Source organism: Schistocerca piceifrons, chromosome 4, assembly GCF_021461385.2.
Source record: "Schistocerca piceifrons isolate TAMUIC-IGC-003096 chromosome 4, iqSchPice1.1, whole genome shotgun sequence".
Lineage (NCBI taxonomy): Eukaryota > Metazoa > Arthropoda > Insecta > Orthoptera > Acrididae > Schistocerca > Schistocerca piceifrons.
The window spans coordinates 63125784-63151848 of record NC_060141.1 but is presented as its reverse complement, the minus strand read 5'-3'; the positions used below and the strand labels follow the sequence as shown (position 1 = coordinate 63151848).

General features: G+C 39.5%; 2 protein-coding genes across 3 annotated transcripts in view; one reads left to right on the top strand and one right to left on the bottom strand.

The window, feature by feature from the left end:
• Positions 1-3140, bottom strand: part of LOC124794712 (kinesin-like protein Klp10A) — a 332986-nt gene extending 329846 nt beyond the window's left edge. Inside the window, exon 1 of one of the 2 annotated variants that reach the window (XM_047258294.1) lies at positions 2790-3140. In XM_047258294.1, the coding sequence (XP_047114250.1) occupies positions 2790-2850 (61 nt within the window). In that variant the 5' untranslated portion in view covers positions 2851-3140. The remainder of the gene's footprint in view (positions 1-2789) is intronic. The other variant, XM_047258293.1, reaches the window with a different exon arrangement.
• A 585-nt stretch (positions 3141-3725) lies between these two features.
• Positions 3726-26065, top strand: part of LOC124795069 (pleckstrin homology domain-containing family J member 1-like) — a 46256-nt gene continuing 23916 nt past the window's right edge. Inside the window, exons 1-2 of the mRNA XM_047258878.1 lie at positions 3726-4189; positions 13268-13353. Of these exons, the coding sequence (XP_047114834.1) occupies positions 4084-4189; positions 13268-13353 (192 nt within the window). The 5' untranslated portion in view covers positions 3726-4083. The remainder of the gene's footprint in view (positions 4190-13267; positions 13354-26065) is intronic.

Sequence of the window (26065 nt, the reverse complement as noted above, 5' to 3'; positions counted from 1 at the left end):
GCTTTCTACTTTCACGCTGTGGAGCACAGCTCGCGTTTCCGCCCTCATTTCGTGGACAGTGTTACAGTAACTACGTGCATTTACTAGACCAAACCACCGATCTTTCGTTAGACCAGAAATTCAATGTTTATATAGCTTCTTTCAGACAGCGACGACTGCAGAGATGATCAGACGCATCTACATTTTTCCATTAGCCATGAAAGGTCAGTGCCTTACAAATTACACCAACATCCCGAGGCAACTGCTCGATGGAAAAGGCAAATTTACTGATCTCGTTACTGATATTTACCTATTCCACGACTTAGCACAGAACATAATTGTGACTAAGCAGCAGAGGTCAGAATAACGATTCAGTTTTAGTTTACCACTCTGCACTATTTTTTCAACATAGTTTCACTTAACACATGGTTTGGAAGTTTTATTCCCGTTATGCAAATTTATAACTGTACCACCTGCTCAATGCCTTTTTCGCCTCTTCAAGTTACCGACAATATTACAACATGTACGTTAATCTACGACCAACATTAAATGAAATTTTAACTTCCCGTTGGCGACGAAAGCATTAGGCCTAAATCAGTTGATCGCAGAAAGTCTGTAAAAGAGTCCACGATCATTACAGCATTACAAACAACAGAAGCTCGTGTTGAACGTTAAAGTAAAATGACCATATGCTATTGAAAGGTACGATAGCAAAAGACGGGAGAGGACTTAAATCTTTAAGGAACAGCGGAAACTGTAATAAAAAGAGGCAGAGGATTTTAACCATATCGCACCGAGAACCGTCCACCCCAACGCGTCATTTCTGAAGTAGACCTTGTGAATTACGATGGAAGACTCGACTTGCGCCGCCCCCCGCCCATTCAGCACAGATATTTTCGATCACATCCTGACCAGAGAACTGTTAATAGACGTACACAGCAGTGGCCCTCTCTTTCACGTTCCGTACTTCATGTACGACATATGTGCATAACTTGTATCAAAATACTCGTCTGATACTTGTCCATAACATAATATACATTTTCTGAATTCACGTTGCAGTTTACCTATCAAATGGAAAGCACGTCGCGTTCAAATATGGTGCAAACGTAAATAATCGACTACGCTACATGTAAATCTATTACCATTAGTTTTATTTGGCATTCTCAACCAAAATACCACCGTTCAACCTAACCTAGTCCTCGGGCTACGGTACAGATCAGACTGCCACCACAGCCAAGATTTCAGGGGAGGTGGGTGGGCGGCGGCGATATCACATTCGAGCCCAGTTTCTCTTCTTATAAATTTGCCCACCCTCCATATTCAATTGCACAGGCAACAGGAAGAAAACATCCACTAAACCACCGCCAAAAGTACAACTTAAGAACGACGTTAGAAACCTTTCAATTACAGTACCCAGATGTAAATATAAACATAGCTGAGGAGCACCCAAGGACTGTCATCCAAGCCAGCGCTTACAGACAAGCACTTCGTTAAATATTAGTGAGTGGTGAGGCGGACAATTCACACTATTATTATGAAGGAAGGGCGACGAAATTTAGATATCTAGTTAAAATGTAGTTAGCTAAGTAGAAGCCTTACTATATCCATACCAAACTGATACACATTATATACAAGTTACTTCAATAATAATAAAAAAAAAAAACACGGGATCTTTAGGGACTGACGTATAACGGCACAGGTGCCGGTTATATCCCGAAGACACAAGTTTAGAGTCAGTTACGAAGCAGATGAAAAGTATGCGTCATGAAAAAATAAATTTATGAAATTAACAACAAAAATCTAAGACCCTACACGCTGAAGTTATTCAGATCTCTGTCACTTTTTCAAAGGATGCTGTAGGCCTACTGAAGTTTTAAGTACGACAGGAAGCGTCACTCTAAATTTTCCCATAACATGAATGAAAATTGGTTGCCAACGTACTTAAACGGTTAGTGACACCAGACAAATATCTAAATCACTCACGTTCTCTTTGGCACAGAAATCATTCGTTCCAATTTATATTATTTCAATGGCGTGCGAAGTGAACAGCAACTCTTTCTTAAATTCCTACCCGAAATGGAATTAACAGGTGCACTACAAGGATAAATTTGAGTGCTTCAGAATATAACAGGAAACTTGTTATAGTACAGAGTTTACTCAGAGATTCACTTGTACAACGCAAACATGTTTTATTTCATTGAACTGTTACAACGCAAAAATTCTTGTACTTCGCACATTTCATGACTTGCGGGAGACATAGTTTCCTGCAAAAAATGGAACAAAAAGCTTTGAGTTGTATGTACACTTGGGCTCTTTAATTCTTAATCAAATCGGGTAGAATATTATGATCGCAGCAGTTATCTATCTTGCCCATCAGAAAGATGTGCGATTAATTTCACCTTTTTCTATTAATATTTGAAATGTCACTTGGGAAAACCGTGATTCATCACTTCATACTGACCAAAAACAAAATCTATACCTTTGGGCACAGAGACCATACGGAACTGAAATTCCAGTTCCAACACATTCGCAAGGAAGCATAATATGACATTCTGGAATCAATTACATAGAAAAAATGGTTACTGAATTATCTTGAGCCTAAACTTCATATTTGGGCACCTTTGTTTTCCAACTATAAACGAGAAAATTATGTAATTAATATATATTATACTTTAAGGTAGTGTAAAGCCAGAAAAAAAAGAGTAAAGAACACTCTAGTAAGAAGACTTGTTTCAGCTCTGTAGGAAGATGCATTCTTCGTAAAGCATGTTGCGTCTAGTATATTATTACTGGTCACAAATAACACTCACCATCAGTTCGCTGAATGTCAACAGCAGTGCCAGCACTAATTCCATATAGTTCGTCTTCCATTTTCACAGAGTATATGCCACTACGCTTATTTTAAAACTACATTCACATCACCACTTCACCGGTTTCAATGTGCCTCAGCAACTATGAACTGCTGCAGATCAAAATGACAGTTATACCAAAGATCATAAACACACAGTACAATCTCCACTTTCAAATTTGGCAGGAAGTCACAAGCACAATTTACGAAAACTTGAAATCATTAGGTCCACAAATAACGGAACTCTAAAAAATGGCTTGCTCCTGAAGTCAAAGCACATAAAAGTAATATCCTTTATTTCGTTCCGGCGAAGAAATAGCGGCCACCGACCCTAACTAAATCCAATGCACTTCAGTGCATGATCGCAGGTAAAAGAAGCGTAACTATCGGCGGGCAATTTGAAAAGAGGGTAGCTTCCACGGCCAATTACAATTGTTACATGTTATAACTTCTGACGCAAACGTAAACAGTTTAAAACTCAGACTCTCTGGAAATATGAGCCTACGTTTCAGAGCACCATTGCATTTCTACAATATCGTTGGAATAATAGAACTTCATAACAGAAATAGAAATTACTTTATTGAATTTATTTTGCTGTGGATTCTTTCTTTTTAGGCCATATTAATATGACGAGTCAAGCATCCACAGTTCACCTTTTCAAATATAAGGAACGTAACATATGTAGCAGATTTTCTTGAGCACTAAAAAATACTGATTGTTTCAAATATCATACTGTTGTGTATAGGTAAAAAATACTGATTATTGCAAGTATCATGCTATTGTGTATTGATGAAATAGTAAAATAAATTGTCCCACTGTAAATGGCCATAATTGCCAGGGCTGTGTTTGTTTTTTTTCTTCTGTCTCAGCACGAATCAAAGATAATAGAACAAAGCTCTAAGTGCAAAGTAGTTCAATTAACACCAGAAGGGAGAAAATTTTGTTGTATGACATTTTGAAGATAAAAGTAGGGAAAGACATGGCTGCGTGATATACATTTTTAATATCCCCATCTTATCCCCACTGTAATTACGTAATATGTAAAGAGTTTGTGGTTAGGAGGGCGTCGCTGATAACTGCGATGTCAGTTTTGCGTTAGAAACCCATCTGCAGTGATGCAAAGTGAAGATGTTTACTCGCGAAAATTTTATGATAGGGAATGGAGAGTTAAGTAGCAGTTCTGTGTGACAGTTCATAAAGCCAACCGAATATTGGGCACGATAATTCCTTACGTTAGTGCGTCATTAACTTGTATTATGCGGTTTAACGACAAAGAGTTAGTTGATGTTGGAACAGGACCAGCGGAATTAGAAGGTAGACTCAATCATCGTCGTGCGACGACCGGCAATTTTAATCAGTCAGGTGTGTATAACTTCACTGACAGATATACGTGTTATTTGCAGCAACAATACGCTCGTAGATTTCAAACTGCTACCCAATGATAATAAGTGGTAACTTGTGGTTTTTGTTACAAATAACTGTAATAAACTGTGGGCAAGCTGCGGCAATTGTATTAGTACCAATCACATTAGTATTAATCATATCAATAACAGTTACTGTTATTGGGCTTTGCATAGGCCTAGAATCATTTAGTTGTAAGGCACTTTGATTATTTTAAGTATTACATCTCCAGTGAAGAGTGGTGCTGTTTTGTTTCATTTGTTATTCTCTTGAGTCACCGCTTCAGAAGTTTGCTGTGGAAATGTAGGCATAATTAATGGATCGAAATATGTTTTTAGGGAAAACTTGTCAATTGAGGATGCTGTAGTCTTGGTATTCAAATACACTTTTCAACTGTAAGGCAGAGGCTTTTCTGAGGTCATTTTTTTGTGATCCAAGGAAAGATTTTGATTATATAGAGCATACACACTTCTTGAAGAAAAAAAAAATTACTTATGTGATGTTAGACAACAGCCTCAAGCTATTAAAATCATATCTACGGAACAATAATCAAGTTATCTGTGTTGACAAAGAAATGTCCAGCATTGAACAAGTTAAGGTAACTTTTCCATGGGAACCTGTACTGGGCATCCTCTTGTTGCTGACAATAATTAATTAGCTACAATCATTTATTAAATCCAATACAGTACTGTATGTAAACAATTCACATCAGCAATGATACCAGTAGCATTAAAACTTTTGTTGCAGACATTGGCTGAACCATTCTATTGGTTTAAAGCAAATGTGTTTTTGCTGAATGGAAGATGAACTCGTCACGTAGTTTTCAGCCTAAAGCATTAGCTTCCGCTAGTTGATCAAATTAATGTTAAGTTTTTGGGGGACAGTGTGCAAACTGCAGAATTCATGCAAACCCGTATCGCCAAACAGCAGTGCAGTGCACATAATATTCAGTTCACATAGGTCAGATTTTTTCCCCATATGTTAATGATTGGCTGAGCCCACAGTACATGTATTCTACTTCATGGGTATCAGACGTACATAGTAATTATAGTGAGGTGGCAGAAGGCAATATGGGAAGGAGTAGATTTATGTAAATAAGGTCACAGTGCTAGGAAGCCACCATCAAACCTACTCCCTCCGATAAAGTGGAATGACAGTTGCTTACCAGGCTGAAAGAGAGAGATGAAGCAATATAGTGCAAAACTGGGCCTAAAAAATGTGTGTCTGTATGTCATTAGAGCAAGATTCTGAACTGAGTGAGAATATCAAAAGGAAATATGGACACAAATAGATGAAGGTTATTCAAGAAATGTTTATTTCAAACTTGGCAGGAGAATTTTTGTCTGGTGCACTCACATGTGGACAACACCATGTCGTGCCTGACATGAGGGAGAACACTTTATTGTTGGAGTTTAATGGAATAATGCAGAATTGTTATATTTGTTGATTAGTTTGCTGGATTTCTGTCTCCCTCACCAGCATACAAACACAGGACAGCTCAGGTGCAAGTGAACACCTCCTGACATACACAAAGACATCGAGGACCAGTTATAACAGTGGTGGGCCATCTTGGCTCAGGAGAGTATACAGTGGCTTTGACACTGTTTCCAACCAAATCAGTGCATGAACCTAAGCCAGATGATGTGGAACACTATACTGATAAGTGGGCTCCTACTGCCAAGTTTTGTAATCAATGAAATAATGACGCGTGCTTTCTCTAACTGTGAAGTTTCATTTCAGTTCTTCAACACTTCTCAGTGCTTCACTTTATTGCCATGCAGTGTATGTAGGCACCACTGTAGACTAGGGTGGAATGTAATGTGTTCGAAAATACTGTGTGCACTGGCAAATGTGTTCACATGTCCTTTGTAAACAGAGCTATTCATAATTTCTGGTCAGTGGAGATCACAACAATGTTATGTGTGAAAATAGTCCAGACCACAAATGCAGGCAGATGTTATGGAGACATCAAGCTAACACAGTGACAAAACTGAGTAAGATGGCAGTCAATCCACATCACGGTTGCGCAATTAGTCCAGTATCATGTTTTTGAGACATTAAGACACAGAAGCCCTTTTTTAAATTCTTTGTTAGCTCCTTGCACATTGAGGGATTCATCCATTGACCCCAATTTTCTCTACAATATTCTGACCCAACTACAGGCACTATACCAGCTTCACTTGTGCTATCCAATAATCCTATAAAACCTGTAAGAGTTTATGACGTCGTATCTCATCTGCATGGTATCTCGGGGCTTTTGTAATTTTGAGACAATGCCACATGATGTCAAGACTGTAAACCCTAGCAGTCATTTGGTGTCATACCTCTGCTTAAACTTACGAAACTGACTAGTTCCCATTAACTATGTCTCTGGGGGTTACATTATTTCCAGATTACATATTGTAATATTCCTGACTTAGAATTAATAACTATAAGTCCTACAGGTTAGCTGCCCTTAAATACTGGTATGCATGTTGCTCAAATCATCCTTAATGGTCCTAAAATGTTCACTCCATTCTGTCCTAAAAGAGAGAGAGAGAGAGAGAGAGAGAGAGAGAGAGAGAGAGAGAGAGAGAGAGAGGGAGAGAGGGGGGGGGGGGGGGGGGGAAAGAAGAAGAAGAAGAAGAAGAAGAAGACCACCATTACAGCTACTCAGCGTATCCTTAAAACATTATTTGGGGAACACAAGGTTTCCATCACCACTTGGTGTACATGGCACACTACATTATGCAACTCAGTGCACACGGTGGAGTGTCCAATAAATTGCACTGGCTCCACATTACAGGTGTTACCAATCCAGCCCTGGGACCTTTACTGAATACTGCAATAGTATGTATCCTTATGAATGGTGGGCTCCATGTGGTTCCCAAGTTGTGCAGTGACCGTAAACCATAAAATTACCAAATATGCAGCAACCAGCCGCAAAATCATGTTTTATTTATTCACTTTTCCAAATCAGATTTCAACTGATTAACAGCCATCATCGGTGCTTTCAACAAATATGTGTCCTGAGAAGTAATACTGTCTGAAGCAGAGGTCAAACATGGCCCAAAATTGGACTGTGGAAGCATAGTTTACTCCTGCTTGACCATCTATTCTTCGGCCCCTCGACTATGTCCAACACCATGGATTGCGTGTAGCGTCTGGAGCTTTTTACACCAGCCCTGGGGAAAGCCTTTTACTGAGACTGCTGAACCTCTGCTGTCCAATCGGCAAGCTGTCCTTCTGAGTCGTTATGCTAGCTATCTGTCTTCCATGCCTGCTAATCTGGCCCATGACCTTTTTTTTGTCGACACCTCCTTGGATTTAGGGTATACCGGCCGCCCTTCCTCTCTACTACCACCGGGAGTCCGCATTCGTCAACTACTACTTTCTTTTTCCTTCCACTTTCCTAAAACTTTCTCGACAACTGGGGGTACAGCACCGCCTTGGCTCTGCCCCTGGACCTGCCTGCTCCGTGACCTTTGTCGGCTTCCCAAGGATGGTACCCCTGCTCTCATTTATCGTTGGGCATTTGCTGCTCTGTGCACACAAATGGAGGATGCCACATTTATTTACACTGACTGCTCAAAAATATCATTTGGTGTTGGGAGTACCTACATTGTTGGCAACACCCCTAATATATTTCGGCTTCCTAACCAGTGTTCGGTTTTTACTGCGGAGCTTTATGCTGTTCTCCAGGCTGTCCAATACATCCGTTGCCATCAGCGGATACAGTATATTATATGCTCAGATTTGCTCAGCTCTCTCCTCAGTCTCCAAGCTCTTTACCCTGTCCACCCTCTGGTCCACCGGATTCAGGACTGCCTCCACTTACTCCACTTGGGGGGGGGGGGGGGGGGGGGTGTCTCTGTGGCATTCTTCTGGATCCCAGAACACATTGGTATCCGTGAAAACGAGGTGGCCAATATAGCGGCCAAGGCTGCAGTCTCTCTTCCTCAGCCTGATGTTCGCATGGTTCCCTTCGCTGATCTACAGAGTGTTTTATATTGCCGCATTGTTCTTTTCTGGCACGCACATTGGTCTACACTTCCCCATAATAAATTGCAGGACGTGAAAGCTCTTTCCTGTGCTTGGACCTCTTCCTGCCAAACTGGTCGTCAGGAGAAGGTAATTTTAACAAGACTCCGGATAGGGCACTGTCTTTTTAGCCATCGACATCTTTTAAGTGGCGATCCTCCCCGCTTTGTTCCCATTGCTCTCAACTATGGACGGTGCGTCACCTTTTACTTCAGTGCCCCTATTTTACTCCGCTATGCGCCTGATATATCTTCCATTTAAGCAGATGACATGCTCTCAGCCAATCGCGTCCTCGAGTTTATCAGTGTCAGATGACGTCGATCATTTGAAGCTCTTTCTTGGGGCAAACAACCCCTCCTCCTGTAGTGGTTTTCTAAGCTTTCCTTCTGTTTTTTAATTTCCCCACTTTTTGAGTTCCGCTCCCATTGCTGCTGATTTCATCCGTAGAGTATGTCTGGGATATAGTTAGTGGGCAACCACTGTTTGCAAACACTCAAGCACAGGAAATTTTCCGTAAACATAACTACACCCTCTCTTTTTTCCACGCCCCAATGTTTAGGGTCTCTCATTGCAGCAAGTGAGGACATTGAATGTATAGAATTCATAGGTGAAGATGAGCTCTGCATTGATCTGTGTACTCTCACATACCTAATCTGTGGGTTAAATGTTGTTTTCCTTACGTTTGTCTTTCCAGATGCAATTTTCATAGTTTGTACTTGATACTGAAAAAAATAAGTGGTTACATTGACAAAAACACAGCATGATATTAATTGTTGGGGTTCTAAGGACCTAATCTGTACAGTGCTTGGCAGTAAAAAACATTTAAACCATGACAGGCCCACTATGTGGTGTTTTTGGAATTTGACCAGAGTACAAGAGCTGAACTTTAAAAATACAAAGAGAAATGCAGGGCTGTTTAGGTCCTATGCATGTTCAGTAAGTTTCTGTAAAATTACAGAAAGTACATGTAAATAGAAATGGGTATGGTAAAGTTCATACCGAAGCAAAGAGAGTATAAATGCTGCAACCTCAGCCATCCCTATATTTTCATATAACTGGACTAGAATATACAATAGTGTGATGGGAAACAGACTATTTTACATGACCTGTTAGCCTTGCATTTTGCTATAGAACATGCTTTTCAGCACCAGTGACTCTTATAAGATTAGGGAAACAAATTAAGAATATAGTAATGAGCTGAATGAATTATAGGAAGATGATCATGATATTGAGCAATAAGGAAGAGGAGCAGAAGATCACAGTGCATATCATGGTCAAATGTTTGTGGACCACAATAAAATGACAAATTTATTGGTTGTGTTCATGTGAAGCTTGAGGAGATCATCATGGAAAGAGCTGAAGAGACACATTGTTATTAGTGGAAGCAGATAAAACTTCCCCAAGAAGAAAGAGATACTGAAGAGAGAGATTTTTTGCTTGATTACTTAAGCGACCTACTCTTTCTAACCCCTGTTATTGACATTTAGCTAAGAGTCATTACTATTAACAGGGGTCTGCAGGGACAGATACATTTTTTTTTTGAGGGGGGGGGGGGGGAGTTGGGGGGGGGGGGGTACAAGGATAAGGATTACATGTGCAGTGAGTTTCCTCCTCTATATCCAACCATTCCTCACCGTTCATCACTGATGCAATATCTTGATGGATATGCATCAGGGTCAGTCCATTTAAATGATCTTCTATCATCCAGCTGTAAGGATATACCTTCCGATGGTGTAAAGTTGAGAAAGATCTCTCTGCTGTGCTGGTTGTTACCAGACTTGTACGCAACAACTGACACAAGATTGTAATATTTGACAGTGCTTTTTTGTGGGCTTCTACTGGAGACTTTTTTGTGTTTTCATCCCCCTTTTTTTTAAAAAAAAAAAAATTGTAGCTCTCCCTTCAAAGCTACAAAACACTTTGCAAACATGTTCTGTATCTTTATGACTAAAGTTTGTGATGGCAGTTTTGGTACATGGCAGATTTTTGTAGCTGAGTTCTGGGGAGCCTTAACAAATGCTCAAGGAAAATCTATAAACACTGACAGACAGTAATACTCTGCTATTGGCTGTCTGAATATTGGGTCTGTTGGTCTGTTCAAAGCATAGTTGTATATTCCTACATAAACAAAGTGGAATCTGTAAACATTTACAAAAATTATCCATCGATTGGTGATGATATCTATTTATATATTGAACTAGGCTTTACCCACAGCTTTGTTCGCTTATTGTTAGTATTGTTATGATGAGTAAGCAGCACAGCTCGCAATGTGTGCTGTCCCCTCCATTGCCCCATCATACAAAGTCAGATATAATAAGTTTAATGTCTTTCTATGACTATGGTTTCACAACTCTGATGTGAGTGCATAGATTTTAATACATATTTTTTTATTTATTTAAGGCTAGTTTAATCAGAATTGCCACGACACATGGTTGATGAAAGTTTGTTCAGCCATTCAAAGGTAATCTGCTATATAACTAAGAGTTCACTGGCAGCAAAATGCAGCCTAATCAGTATGTGATACATAATTTGATGACATACTAAAATTTAGATCTCAAAAAATCAACAACAACAAAAATTGCGAAAACGTATGTTTATCTTTTATGGTTCATCCATAGTCACCATTCTTTTGATGTCTTTCGGATTTGCTGCACTGGATGCAATCAAAAGACAATGGTGGTGATTAAGAGTGAACTGTAAAAGATAAATATATGCTCTCAATGACTTTTGTGTAGATCTTTTTGAGATCTACAGCAATGCACTTTCCAATTTGACATAGATGTCATTGCGTGTGCGAAATTTTGTAAAAGAGTGTATTGCCAATGAACTTTTAGCAACCTTGAGTCACTGTTATCGACTTTTATCAAGTCTCCCTACTTTCACATTTGTAATATTGGTCCTTATGGATTAACCACATTGCTTTTCAAGAAGAAGTAAAGTGTTGTATTGTGACTGAAATACACTAGTTCCTGATAAAAATGCCAGACAGGACACAAGGCACATAGAACAAAAAATGTTCTGACTGTAAGAGCCTGATGATGATGGAAAATTGAAACATGTCACTTCAAATAAAGCTATTTATAGTAATAGTTCATGACAGTAAAATTCCTTAGCAACTAGGAAAATAATCCAGACGAGATCAAATATTTACCAAAAATATCTGAATGTGTGAGCCTGAACACAGCCCGGTTAAAATTTTTTTCATGAACTAAAAGATTTACTTTTACTTGCATAGCAAGTGAAACTTACACGATAGTTCATTTATCTGCTATGCAATCATGAAATGATAGTGACATATTTTATTGTACTTCTATCTTATCACAAAAAAGGAACAAGAAACAATGAACTGGGGAGGAGGCATGTGGCCCCATCCTGCTCCCTCCTGTACTAACTCTTAGCAGTAAGAGATGGTCAACCACTGTCAAATGAAGGAAGTGTTCAGGAATAAGTTGGCCTTTAAACAATGTGTTGAAAATTATAGCTCAGCTGAACAGCTTCATACTCTTTCCTGACCAGTCCAATGCACTGAATAAATTGTTTGTAATTATGTACATGCTGTTCATGGGACCAATGTGAAAATATCTGAAGTTTGAGATTCAGCGAAGATCTTGAAAACTTACTCAGACGATTGAGGAACAGACCATTAACAAACAAAAGAAGTCACCAGGATTGACATCACATAACTGCAACACTTCCACTGCTGGTGAAATCAAATGAATAAGCAATACTCTTCATCAATGGAGTGTTATTTTGATTTGGCTCCTCTCGTGTTGTACCATGGTACTGTGGCACAGGGATATAAACATGTATTAAGACTGCTCGCATGTACCCAGGAAAAAACAAACAAAATCAATTGGATAACTTTTTGGAGGGTAATAATTGAAATTTTGACTTGTCCAGGTAAATATATTTGTTTAAGGTTTAAGAATTAAGAATGTCTGTATCCCAGCTGTTAATGAGACGGGCTCTCTCTCTCTCTCTCTCTCTCTCTCTCTCTCTCTCTCTCTCTCTTGTTGCAAAGTCAACCCTTGTTCACACTCTATATACTTGGTCTTCAGTTACAGTTGCTCTCTGTTCTGAGGAGTGGAAAGAAGTTTATGAAGGGCATGAAAGAATTAGACAACAAATAGCTGAAACATTGTAGGACAGAAGTATTTGACTTACATATTTTGAATGGGAAGCAGAATCTACTATTTTCATGTATTAATATTTTCACAGTGTCACTGTGGCACAAAGTATATTGCCAGACAGTTTACTTTTAATGCTTCCATATTTTTTCATATACTTTTCCATAGGTTTATTTTACTAATATTCTGAAACTTCAAGAAATATCTTCAGTTCTCACAACTGGGTCATATATATTGTGCATGTGATTAGTTTTTATGGAGGTACAAGGTATCATATTCAAGACAAGTAATTGCATCTTCTTACTCATAAGACACTCCACCTCTGTAGCATAGGGGTAGTGTTACCGCCTACCATGCCAGGGGCCCGGGTTCACTTCCCGGCAGGGGACTGGGTGTTGGGTGTCCATCATTGACTCGCAAGTCACCGATGTGGCGTCACCTAAAAAGGACTTGCAATACGGCGGCCGAACTCCTCCGAATGGGGCCTCTCGGCCAACAAAGCCAGATCATTTCCACTCACAGGACAACATATTCAGCCACATGTAGCCCATAACAGTCCTGTTTGTTCATGATTCAGAGGCATATTGTTAAAAGAAATTTTCCAGTTGCAGAGAATGATGTATTCAGTCCACAGTCATAAAAATATTGTTGCCAGTTGTGTTCCAATTCACAGATATAGTAATATTATACCACAACTCTTGCATTTGAGTCAACTTTAAAAAAAAAAATCTCTATTTTATTCAAAAGTATGCTGAAAATTTGTCAATATTTGCACTTCCCTTCTATTCCATTTTGGTTATTTATGTTACTGTGCTGTTTTATTCTTTATTGTGAAATTACTATGTGTGTAATTATTTACAGTTTTTTTAAAATAATTATTTTCATGTTGTAGGTTTCAAAGAACGATGGTTCAAGCTAAAATCTAACCTACTGTTTTACTTTCGGATTAATGAACTTGGAAAAATTGATTATAAAGAGGTAACTTCATCTATCATACTGAAATTATTTTTAAACTACCAAATTGCTTGTAAAACAACTATAATCAGCTGAAAATTATTATATGTTTATGTAAACTGGCAGAATGCTGTGCAGTTGTTTTCTAATTTATGAATTACTGGTTAAATTAATTATAAATTGAAGCAACAGGGGAAAGGTAAACAGGGAGGGTAGCAAATAAGATACCCTCCCTGTTTACCTTTCACCTGTTGCTTCATAACCTGGGTTGTGAGTAACTGAATCTACTTTCCGTTCTCCCCCCCCCCTCCCCCCCTTCCCTGACGAAGGAACAAAGTTCCGAAAGCTAGGATAAAAATTTTGTGTTCTGTTTTGTGTATCTATTTGCTATACTGAGCTGAGGTAAGTACTGGCCAGCCCCTCTATCTCACTATATGGAAAATGTGCAACTAAAGAAAGGGCAACTAAAGCAGTTATGTAATGTCAATGATTTTTGAAAGTGTGTTGGGAACAGCAGTGGTCTATATCTTATTTCAATGAAAATGATCAGTTGTAATCACAAATGAAGTTTTATTTCTGGAGACCGGTTTCAGTCTTGGTAGACAATTTCCAGACCAGTATATGACTATGAAATATTGTATAAAATTTCTGTGAGAGAGATCAGGAATTACAGTGATTCACTTGATGCAGCAACCAATACACAGTAAAATTACAAAAGTAGAATACAAAATTTATCGCCATTGGTGACTCATTTATACAATGAATTAGCATTCACATGGTATTGATCAGTTGATGACTGGTGTCTCACAGCATATGCAGCACCCTGCTCACCATATATGAATGTTACCTGTGGATATAAATTTTGTATTCTACTTTAGTAACCTTATTGTGTACTTTCGCTGAATCATTGTGTAATTCCTGACCTCCATCATAGGAATTTTATGTAAAACTTAAGTTTCATGCACGGGTCTAAAGATGGTCCACTAAGACTGTCACCAGAAATAAAACATCATTTGTGGTCATGAATGAGTATTGCCATTACAATTATGCAACACTTTTCACATCCAATCTGTCATCTAGAAATTTCATGGTTTAATCTGTTACTAAATTTTGTGGTAAGCTAGATATTAAGTTTTATCAAATGGTGTAATTTTCGTACACTACATTAACTATTTCCTTTCCTTGCATATACTATGAATTTTTCTGTAATACGAGAAAGCTACAATTTATTTACAAAATGCACACATATTGCTGCTCCATCTTTCTTCTCTCTTTTCCACCTCCTGTAAGGCCTGTCAAGCAATAGATTCATATCATTAGATGTAGCAGTGTGTGTTGATTACATAACCTAGTGAATCCAAAGAAATAAATAATTTCATATAAGAATATTGTAAAGTTTCTTATTGACTGGTGATGATGTAGAACCTGCCTAACACCAATGTAATACTAAAGGAATAATGTAAATACCTTTGTCTAAAAAAAAAATTGCCTATTTCAAATATGAGAACTTCAAAAAGTTTTCTCAAGTGCACTATTTTGTACACACTTGACACCAGTGTGTTTGCAGATGTAGTGTTCCAGTAGTTGCAGTAGACTTAAAGGCATTAGTCTGGATCATATAACTTAGCAGTGCCTGTTGTGGTGTCACCGCCAGACACCACACTTGCTAGGTGGTAGCCTTTAAACCGGCCGCGGTCCGTTAGTATACGTCGGACCCGCGTGTTGCCACTATCAGTGATTGCAGACAGAGTGCTGCCACACGGCAGGTCTAGAGAGACCTCCTAGCGCTCGCCCCAGTTGTACAACCAAATTTGCTAGCGATGGTTCACTGACAAAATACGCTCTCATTTGCCGAGACGATAGTTAGCATAGCCGTCAGCTACGTCATTTGCTACGACCTAGCAGGGCGCCGTTACCAGTTACTATTGATACTATGAATAATGTACCGTCAAGAGCGACGTTCACCATTTATGGATTAAAGTTAAGTATTCCACCAGCTACGTCCGTTTTTTCTAAATTCTAATTTCCTTATCCTGTTCCAGACCTCACGCCAGCCTGGGTGAGCTAAAACGCGTGCCTTTCGGCTTCCTCTAGTAAAACGGTGTTGGCTCTCCTGCCAACCCACAACACCTGTCATGTTTATAATTAATTATGTGACACTGGAATTATCCCGGTGGTTTAATATATGTGGTATTCAATGACGTATTATATCAAAGAAATTTAGTATCAACACATAGTTTTCCACAGTCTCATCTCATTAGAACCCTTCTGGATGTCGTGTCACAGCCTAATAAAAAATATGTACAATATCAAAATATCTTCCTTTTTGGTTATGTTGCAGCAGCCTTCTTCAGGCTGTAGACAGGTTTTGCTGGAGATGCTTACCTTTATACAGGGTGTTCAGAAATTCCCATTACAAACTTCTAGGCCTTGTATGAGGTGGTATTCAAAAAGAAGAACCAGAATAATTTTTTAAAAGCTATATATTTTCAAATTATTTACAAAATAACCTTATCCCATTCAAAATACTCTCCATGGTGCTCCCACTGTTCGAAACAGTTTTTGTAGCCATCTTTAGAAATGGCTGACAGCTCCACCAGCATGAAAAACAAGAATGAAGGCTGGTCAGGCATATAAGGTGCATGGGACAGTGGAACCATGCCATTTTTAGCCAAGAATAATCTCTGAGAGATGGCTGCATGTGCAGGAGTGTTGTCGTGGTGGAAGAACCAGTCTCCTGTTTGCCACAGATTGGGTCTTTTTTGATTAACACTGTTGCACAATCTTCTAAAAACTTTCAAATAAAAGGTTTGATTGACGGTCTGACCTGGGGAACAGACGCTGAATGTACTATGCCCTTGGCATCAATCAACATGTTTCCATTTTGAAATCAAACAAACTACTTGTACACTTGAGTGTACTAAGTAAGCTGTTTTCAACATTAAAACAGTTTCAGCAGCATTTTTACCAAGTAGAAAACAAAATTTCACAGCTGTACATTGTTCACTTAAATTTTCCATCATAAATAAGGGAACCAGAACAAAACAGCAGTAGCTAAAAACAGTCACTGCAGATGAACAAAACAAGCCATGTCGACAACACAGGTGACACCGAACTGGCAACGAGCTGCGCTATACATGCCTAGCGGCAGGAATGCGTACTACACACACATGACCCAATACGTCACTCGTTTTACAGTTACAATTATTAATAGCCAAAGAAATTATTTGTGTACTCGTTGACAGGTTCTCTTCAATGTGGTGCATTGTGACCTCTTCTATTTAGGATATGTGGCGTCTCCTTGGAGCCCCACAGTCACGCTTACTGATAACGGAGGTACCCTTTCTCGAAGCCATTGCATAATTGTGGTGGAAAGAGTATCCAGAGGAGTCAGGCATTGTGGGGAACAATATGTATGAAGACGACAAGCAGCTTTTCCTTTGCCATGAGCTTCACCATTCATAGTTGTGATGTCAGTGTATTATGCAAACATGTACTCAACAGTGTTGTTCTAACACTCAGACGCATGAGTGAGGCTTGAACTAGGTCAGATACGTCTAATGACATTAGCTGATCTGATGTAACCATCCCCTACTATGACTGCCCTGTCACATACATACCTAACAAACATGTTTTCAAGTGACACTGGAACAGAAATGGTACATTTCTGGACATGGGTTCGTATTCAATATATTGTATACTTACTCTGCTTTACAAGTCCTAGTAGTTTGTAAAGGGAAGGGAATTTCCGAACACCCTGTGTGTTGCATCTGTAATGGTATTGTAAGACCACCAACTTCAATGTTCTACATTTTTATTGGTTCTAAAATATAACAAGTTTGCCATAGAATGGAGGGAGGGAATATACAGGAGAACATTCCTGGAATTCATGGTGTGCTGATAATTGATAACCTATAGTGAATCTATGAACATCAAGAGCTCAGATGGAAACCCAGTTCTAAGCAGAGAAGGGAAAGCAGAAAGGTGGAAGGAGTATATAGAGGGTCTATACAAGGGCGATGTACTTGAGGACAATATTATGGAAATGGAAGAGGATGTAGATGAAGATGAATTGGGAGATACGATACTGCGTAAAGAGTTTGACAGAGCACTGAAAGACCTAAGTCGAAACAAGGCCCCTGGAGTAGACAAAATTCCATTGGAACTACTGACGGCCTCAGGAGAGCCAGTCCTGACAACTCTACAATCTGGTGAGCAAGATGTATGAGACAGGCAAAATACCCTCAGACTTCAAGGAGAATATAATAATTCCAATCCCAAAGAAAGCAGGTGTTGACAGATCTGAAAATTACCGAACAATCAGTTTAGTAAGCCACAGCTGCAAAATACTAACACAAATTCTTTACAGACGACTGGAAAAACTAGTAGAAGCCGATCTCGGGGAAGATCAGTTTGGATTCCGTAGAAATACTGGAACACGTGAGGCAATACTGACCTTATGACTTATCTTAGAAGAAAGATAAAAGAAAGGCAAACCTACGTTTCTAGCATTTGTAGACTTAGAGAAAGCTTTTGACAATGTTGACTGGAATAATCTCTTTCAAATTCTAAAGGTGGCAGGGGTAAAATACAGGGAGCGAAAGGCTATTTACAATTTGTACAGAAACCAGATGGCAGTTATGAGTCTAGGGGTATGAAAGGGAAGCAGTGGTTGGGAAGGGAGTGAGACAGGGTTGTAGCCTATCCCCGATGTTGTTCAATCTGTATATTGAGTAAGCAGTAAAGGAAACAAAAGAAAAATTCGGAGTAGGTATTAAAATCCACGGAGAAGAAATAAAAACTTTGAGGTTCGCTGATGATATTGTAATTCTGTCAGAGACAACAAAGGACTTGGAAGAGCAGTTGACTGGAATGGATAGCGTCTTGAAAGGAGGATATAAGATGAACATCAACAAAAGCAAAACTAGGATAATGGAATGTAGTCGAATTAAGTTGAGTGATGCTGAGGGAATTAGATTAGGAAATGAGACACTTAAAGTAGTAAAGGAGTTTTGCTATTTGGGGAGCAAAATAACTGATGATAGTCGAAGTAGAGAGGATATAAAATGTAGACTGGCAATGGCAAGGAAAGCGTTTCTGAAGAAGAGAAATTTGTTAACATCGAGTATAGATTTAAGTGCCAGGAAGTCGTTTCTGAAAGTATTTGTATGTAGTGTAGCCATGTATGGGAGTGAAACATGGACGATAAATAGTTTGGACAAGAAGAGAATAGAAGCTTTCGAAATGTGGTGCTACAGAAGAATGCTGAAGATTTGGTGGGTAGATCACATAAATAATGAGGAAGTATTGAATAGGATTGGGTAGAAGAGAAGTTTGTGGCACAACTTGACCAGAAGAAGGGATCGGTTGGTAGGACATGTTCTGAGGCATCAAGGGATCACCAATTTAGTATTGGAGGGCAGTGTGGAGGGTAAAAATCGTAGAGGGAGACCAAGAGATGAATACACTAAGCAGATTCAGAAGGATGCAGGTTGCAGTAGGTACTGGGAGATGAAGAAGCTGGCACAGAATAGAGTAGCATGGAGAGCTGCATCAAACCAGTCTCAGGACTGAAGACCACAACAACAACAACAACATTGTGAATCTGTAACAAACTTCTAAGATCATGTTATCCTGCTGTTTGTTACAGAAATATGACCTCTACAGTTTCTTTAGTCACACAGATATTTGACAACGCTGTTATACAGTGACAACATGTGTCCCCCTTTTAATGGGATTGGTAGAATCTAGCATGTCAGGAGTCTGTTGCCATTCCCACTGTTATTGCGTTTTTAGGCTGTGACAGGATTTTATTTGCCTTTATTACCTTATGACGATCCATTCACAATTACACACAGGGTTCCTGATTCTTTGCAGGCTGCCCACAACTGCAGTAGTGTTCTGCTGTCACCAATTTATTGTGCTGCTCCAATTAAAAATACCATTCGTGTTCTGCTGTGTAGGCACCAACAGGCGTTCTTGTTTCCCCTGTTCAAGTGTCACCTCAGTCACAATATATTTCATACATGCTTATACTGGTGAGAACTTTTACAGCATCTTGAGTGGATCCTATCAAATTTTGAATCTTGTGGCCACTACTGAATACTGGTTTAATGTCTTCACAGCAAAACACATTGCTGCCTCGTTTGCTGATGCTCTTGACATGCTTGCGACTGAGGGTTGATACTACATTTCATTTTCTCTGGCTTTCTTTCTGCTGAACTTTGTGTCCCTTACTATTATACTGTTTTATCCAGTACCATCGAAGGTCCTGTGGAGCTCTCTCTGTTGTTGTCACTAATGTGATGGTTCCAGGTAGTCAGCGTGTGCAGGAGAGAGCAATTCTGAATTGGGTGATAATGTGCTGTGTGGATACTAGTTGGTGAGAGTTTTATTTCCAATAATTCTTACATCTCATAGTGCCATTGGGAGTTACTTATACCTCCATGTCAAGGAAGCTAATACCATTACTTTGTACCTTCCACATACACTGTATGCTCTTTATCCAGTGTTGAGATGCAGATGAAATTTTGCAGCTCTACTTCTCTATGTGATTAGATGATTGTTATTTCGGCCTTTAGAGTGTATTCAGTATTATGGATCTCTTTCGCGTTTCATAAAATGTTGAATTTACCATTTTCGATCAAGGGCATTGGCTTTCACCTACTACGTTAATAGCTATTTCCTTCTAAATGTAAAGTGTAGGACTGAGGTCTCATTTAAAATAACATATTGATGCACAATATTAGTGAAATTATTTTTAAAAGTATCTATACGTTACTGACAAATAAGTTTTTAGTTTTGCTGAAGCCCAGCACTTTACAAATGTTAAGCTATCGTGCTCAAACAATGGAAAATACAGGATGGAAAAATCACAATATTTTGAAAAGGATAGTTGCTACTCACTATGTAGTGAAGATGCTGAGTTGCAGATAGCCGCAACAAAAAGTATGTCAAACAAAGCTTTCAGCCAAACAGGCCTTCATTGTAATTTGACAACGTGAGTGAGTGTTGTCGAATTCTGATGAAGACCTGTTTGGCCGAAAGCCTTGGTAGACAGTCTTTTTGTTGTGCCTATCTGTGGCTCAGCATCTCTGTTATATGGTGAGTAGCAACTGCCATTTTCATGACATTAATCTTGCTCAGATATTTCTCATAGTTATTTTCTTTATGTAAGATTTGACATTCCTGTTCTTATGTCTACCCATTTTATTAATTGTTGAAAATGGTGGTCCAGGCTGATGATAAATATACCTGTAATACGAATTTCCATTTGTAATAAACTGTACAGATGAAAGAATTTTGTGACGACACAGTGTTCCAACTCGCACATTTAAAAGATACTCAAGAAGAGTACTTTACAAGAAGTGCATGAACATAACTGTACCGAGTGAGATGGCGCAGTGGTCAGCACATTTGACTCGCATTTTGGAGGATGACGGTTCAAACCCATGTCCGGCCATCCTGATTTAGGTTTTCTGTGATTTCCTAAATCTCTTCAGGCAAATGCCGGGATGGTTTCTTTGAAAGGGCATGGCCGACTTCCTTCACCATCCTTCCCTAACTGATGGGACCGATGACCACGCTGTTTGGTCCCCTCACCCAAACAAACAAACCAACCAACCAACATAACTGTATCACGGATACAGTTACATTATAGTGCACCATATGCTTTTATCAGCATAACAGAAACTAAATGCCATTGATCTTTGTACATGCATAGCTTCCTACTGAGTTGTCTTCAAAAGCAAAGTGAACATTACTATTTGATAAACTCAACATATAATTATAGATACAAGGAAAAGTTTGTGGTGAGTGATCCTGGAATTGATTATCCATGCTACTAACAAAGCATAAGTATGTGAACCTATCAGGAGGATTCTTGAGAAACAAAGCAGGCTACATAAAGCAGTGTTCTATAAAAGAAGTGTGTTAAAACAGGACTTATAGACACTGCCTAGATTGTGATATAGAGTACACCATTGTCTATTGGGATCAGTATTCCATCGCCCCATGTTCGCTTAGGTGACTTACTAATTACTGCCTGAGACCAGTGATATTGTTCCCTCTTCGTTTGGATCGCCAGTCTTCATACACATTTGATGCGATCCACCGTGACTTTTTCTGTGATGCCCTTACGTCTCAGGGTAGTACTTACGCCTGACACCTTTGATTACGTGACGTATATATCCCAATCTACGTGTTCCCCTATAGTACCACGGAAATATTTCCTTGTGCCTTGACCTGTGTCCTATAATCCAGTCCCTTCAAGTTAGTGTTTGCCGTGTATTTCTTTCATTCCCAGTTTTGTGCAGAACTTCCTCATTTTGTATCTTATTTCACGTAGCACTACATCTCAACTGATTCCCTTCTTCCCCAGTTTTTCCAAAGTCCATGTTCAATTTCCATACAATGATGTATTGATATGTACAGTCTCAGAAATATCTTCCCTGAACTGAGGCCTATCTTCAATACTATTAGACGTCTTTTTACGACAATGCCCTCTTTGCCTGTGCTACCCTGCTTCCTATATCCTCGTTGTTTCCTACACCGTGGGTTACTTTGTTTCCGAGTTAGCAAAATTCGTTCACTTCATCTACTATGTGGACTCCTATTTTGTTGTTAGATTTATCACCAGTTTCATTTCTGCTACTATCTCATTCACCACATCCCGTAATTCTTCCTTACTTTAAATGAGAATGGTAAGCTTACAATTGATACATTTTCATAATGAATTTTAATTCAGGTTTGAAATGCTTTTACTTCAGCCATTGGTATTTAATGTACAGACTGAAAAGTAGGTTGGGAAGATGGCATGCGTGATTATGACCTTCTTAATCTGACAACTGATGTCTTAGGCTTCCATTCTTATATTTTCCTAATTGTTATTGCACATATTGTATATTATAAAATTTTCCCTATAGCTTACACATATTTGTCGAACAACTTCTTCACAGGCTGTGCCATCTGGAGTCTTCCCACTGACACCAGGTTTCCTGAATTGCCCACATAGAAACTATCTCTGCAACATATCCTTCATTCTTGTAACCCTGCTGGCCTCAATCTTTGTTAGTCCATGTCTCCCACGAGCCTGTTGCCTTCCTTGTTCCCACTCCAATACTACAGGCTTTCTATCCCACTAACACACCTACATAGCCCTTTCCTCTTTGCAAATTCTCCTCCTCTCCCCCCTCCCCCTGGTTGAATGGTTGCCTTTCCTAATTTTACATGTTACTCCCCCCAGTAATATGAAAGTTGCTAACTAACTGTAGTAACTAGAAATTCTTCTGTGAAAGAAGAGTAGTCAAGGAGAAACTTCTTCAGTTTGTTTTCAAATTTCACTTTGCTACCTGTAGCAGTGATAAAAAAAACTTTTGGTTGCAGGATTTTGCACCCCTTTTCGTGCTAAACACAACCTTAATGTGGTATAATGAATGTCATTTTTTTCTTTTGGTATTGTAATAATGTACACCAGGGTTCCTTTTGAACTGTAGTGGATTATTTACAACAAACTTCATGGGGGTAGAAATGTACTTGAAGCAGTAGTCAGAATATCCAACCCCTTAAACAATCTACAACATGATCGTGGGAGAGATCCACATATTATTCTTACAGCACATTTTTGAGCAATGAAGACCTGCTTTCTTGTCTTGATTCCATACTTTGAGGGTTTGAAAGGGATATACTGATGAAAAGGCAAACTGTCCCTAAAGGTCACCAGTTGTTAATCAACTGTGATATTCTCATGTGATTTGTGTGCATCATGGTAATGTGCTTACCTGTGGTTCAAATATGTCGCTTATAGGAACCAATTTATCAGGGCTATACAGTAATTCTGTCACAGCTGCTGTGCATTATCAAACTGAATACAGCATGATATATCTGTTCCTAGCCATAGAACTACTGGAAATAGGTCAGCCATGCCCTTTGGTCCATAAATGTACTATTCCCTGGTTGTGATCTTTGTACACTCCTGCAAGTATAAGAAGGCGGAGAAAGCACTCATATTCCTCTCCATTGTTCCCAAAAATAATGTTATTTTATTTTATTTATTTATTTATTTATTTTTTTTGGGCTCCACTTTAAATATTCTGGAAAAGATTGGGCTTAATAAATAATTCAAATGCTGATTGCACAATATTTGCCTTCCTTACACTATGTGGCTTTGGACCTGGACCTGGAGCTGTTTTGAGTATGTTTCGTGCTGGCCGCCTCTCACATAATCTAACAGGATTTTTTCCCCATGTTTCATTTCCATTTCTGGACCAAAAAAACAACAGGTTTAACATTTCACACACTCTTATGTATTATTATTATTACCTGGCTCCTGCTCCTGATTTTTATCCAAAATTTCCTGTCGCTCCATACTTTGTGTGTCCAAGTTGGGCCTCCCATAGGTCCCTCCATATCCAGGAGAATGGGGTCCCGCAGGGCTCTAAATTGAGTGTATCTCTATTTTTAGTGGCCATTAATGGTCTAGCAGCAGCGGTAGGGCCATGTCTCACCTGCTCTGTATGCAGACGACTTCTGCGTTTTGTACTGCTCCACCAGTACTGGTGTTGCCAAGCGGCACCTACAGGAAACCATACACAAGGTGCAGTCATGGGCTCTAGCCCACATTTTCCAGTTTTCGGGTGCAAATTCGTATGTTATGCACTTCTGATAGCGCCGTACCGTTCATCCGGAACCAGAAGTTTATCTTCATGACGATCCACTCACTGTAGTGGAGACATGCCAATTCTTAGGACTGGTTTTTGACACCCCGGTGACCAGTGTCCTGGTGGAGGCTGGAGTACCTCCATTGCAGGTTAGGTATGCACAACTGCTGGGCAGTTATGTTGCACACATTCCTAGTTCACCTGCACATCCGAATTACCATCTCCTTGCCCCACCTACGGCGGTCCATCTCCCGCATCAGCGACCCAGGTCAGGGCTTCCAATTGCAATTTGTGTCCGATCCCTTCTTTGTGAACTGGGATCCTTGCCTTTACCACCTATACTTGAGGTCATTCACATACACCTCCATGGTGTACACCTAGCCGCGGCTTCGCCTGGGCCTTTCACAGTTAACCCCGCAGCTCTCCGCTGCCACTTCTGCTTGATTCTTCGCATGAACAGAGTACAAAAGAAAGTAATTAGAAACGTGTGTTGCAAAAAAAAAACGGGAATCCTGTCGACCACTGTTAAAAAATTTAAAAGTACTATCTATCCCCTCACTTTACATATATGAGATGGTGGTGTTCCTATATAGAAATCAACATACACTAGACAATTTCCGTTTTGACCACAACTACAGCACTCGCCACAGAGATAACTTCAAACTTCCAACACATCGTTTGAAACTTTATGCCCAAACGCCAGAGTATATGGGGTTAAAAATTTTCAATAAAATAAAAGGCAGTAATATATTTAAAATGGAGATTGGTTCACTGAAAAGATTGCTCTTTACTCTCCTGGTGGAAAAGTGTTGTTATTCTGTCAATGAATTCATTGAGGACAGCTTCACAATCTGAACACAGGGATTGTAATACATTTATTATTTTATGTACATGTGTAGCTGTAACTTAGAAATGTAAAATATAATGTAAACTTTTGTATTTCTCTTTAAAAAAAGTGAAAAAAGTTTCTTTTGTAAACCTTGACATGTCTCCTGTACATCAAATCAAATGATTTGAAAATTGTATGTAATGAGATGAATAAACCACATAACATAACATAACATAACATAACATGAAGTGGTTTACACCAACGGCTTGATGGCTGATGATCACGTCGGCTTCGTGTATGTCCATGGAGGACATATTGAACAGCATCCCTTGCCCGATGGCTGCAGTGTTTTCATTTCTGAGGTGGTGGCTATATCTCGTGCTCTTGAGCACATCTGTTCATGCCCTGGGGAGTCAGTTTCTTCTGTGTACTGACTCCTTGAGCAGCCTACAAGCTATCGACCAGTGCTACCCTCGTCATCCTTTGGTAGTGACCATCCAGGAATCCATCTGTCCCCTGGAATGGTCCAGTCGTTCAGTGGTGTTTGTCTGGACCGCAGGTCATGTCAGCATCTCAGGGAATGAACTTGCTGACAGGCCGGCCAAACAGGCCATGCGGAATCTGTTTATGGAGATCGGCTGCTGCGTTCAGTACTACACTGCAAGGTTTTGCAACTTTGGAAGACATGGCATAACCTCAAAATGCACAACAAACTGTTTGCCATTAAGGAGACTACGAATGTGTGGCAGTCCTCCATGCGAGCCTCTCACAGGGACTCTGTGGTTCTCTGCCGGCTCCTCATTGGCCACGCTTGGGTGACACACTGCTACCACCATGATGACCCACCTCATTGTCAGTGCGGCGTCCAGCTGACAGTGGCCCATATCTCAGTGAGCTGTCCTTCTTTGCCTTCGCCGGACTCTTCAGTTACTGAACTCGTTGAATTTTAGCTGACAATACCTCGTGGGCTAATTTAGTTGTATGTTTTATACGTGACGGTTGGTTATATATAAGTTTTAGCGCGTGTCCTTTGCCGCTTTGTGTTGTCCACTCTAATGCTTTTAGGCTGGAAGTTTTAATGTGTCGCAGAGTGGCTGGCTTTTCTTTTTTATTCTCGTGGTCGGCCAGCCACAGTTATCTGCTCTCTTGTTCTTATCTCTTCTACATGTTTCTTGCTTCTCTCTGTGGTTTTCTTTTATTGTTTTGTCCATAGTAGTGTTGGATGTCCTTCTGTCGTTCTTCTGGTTCT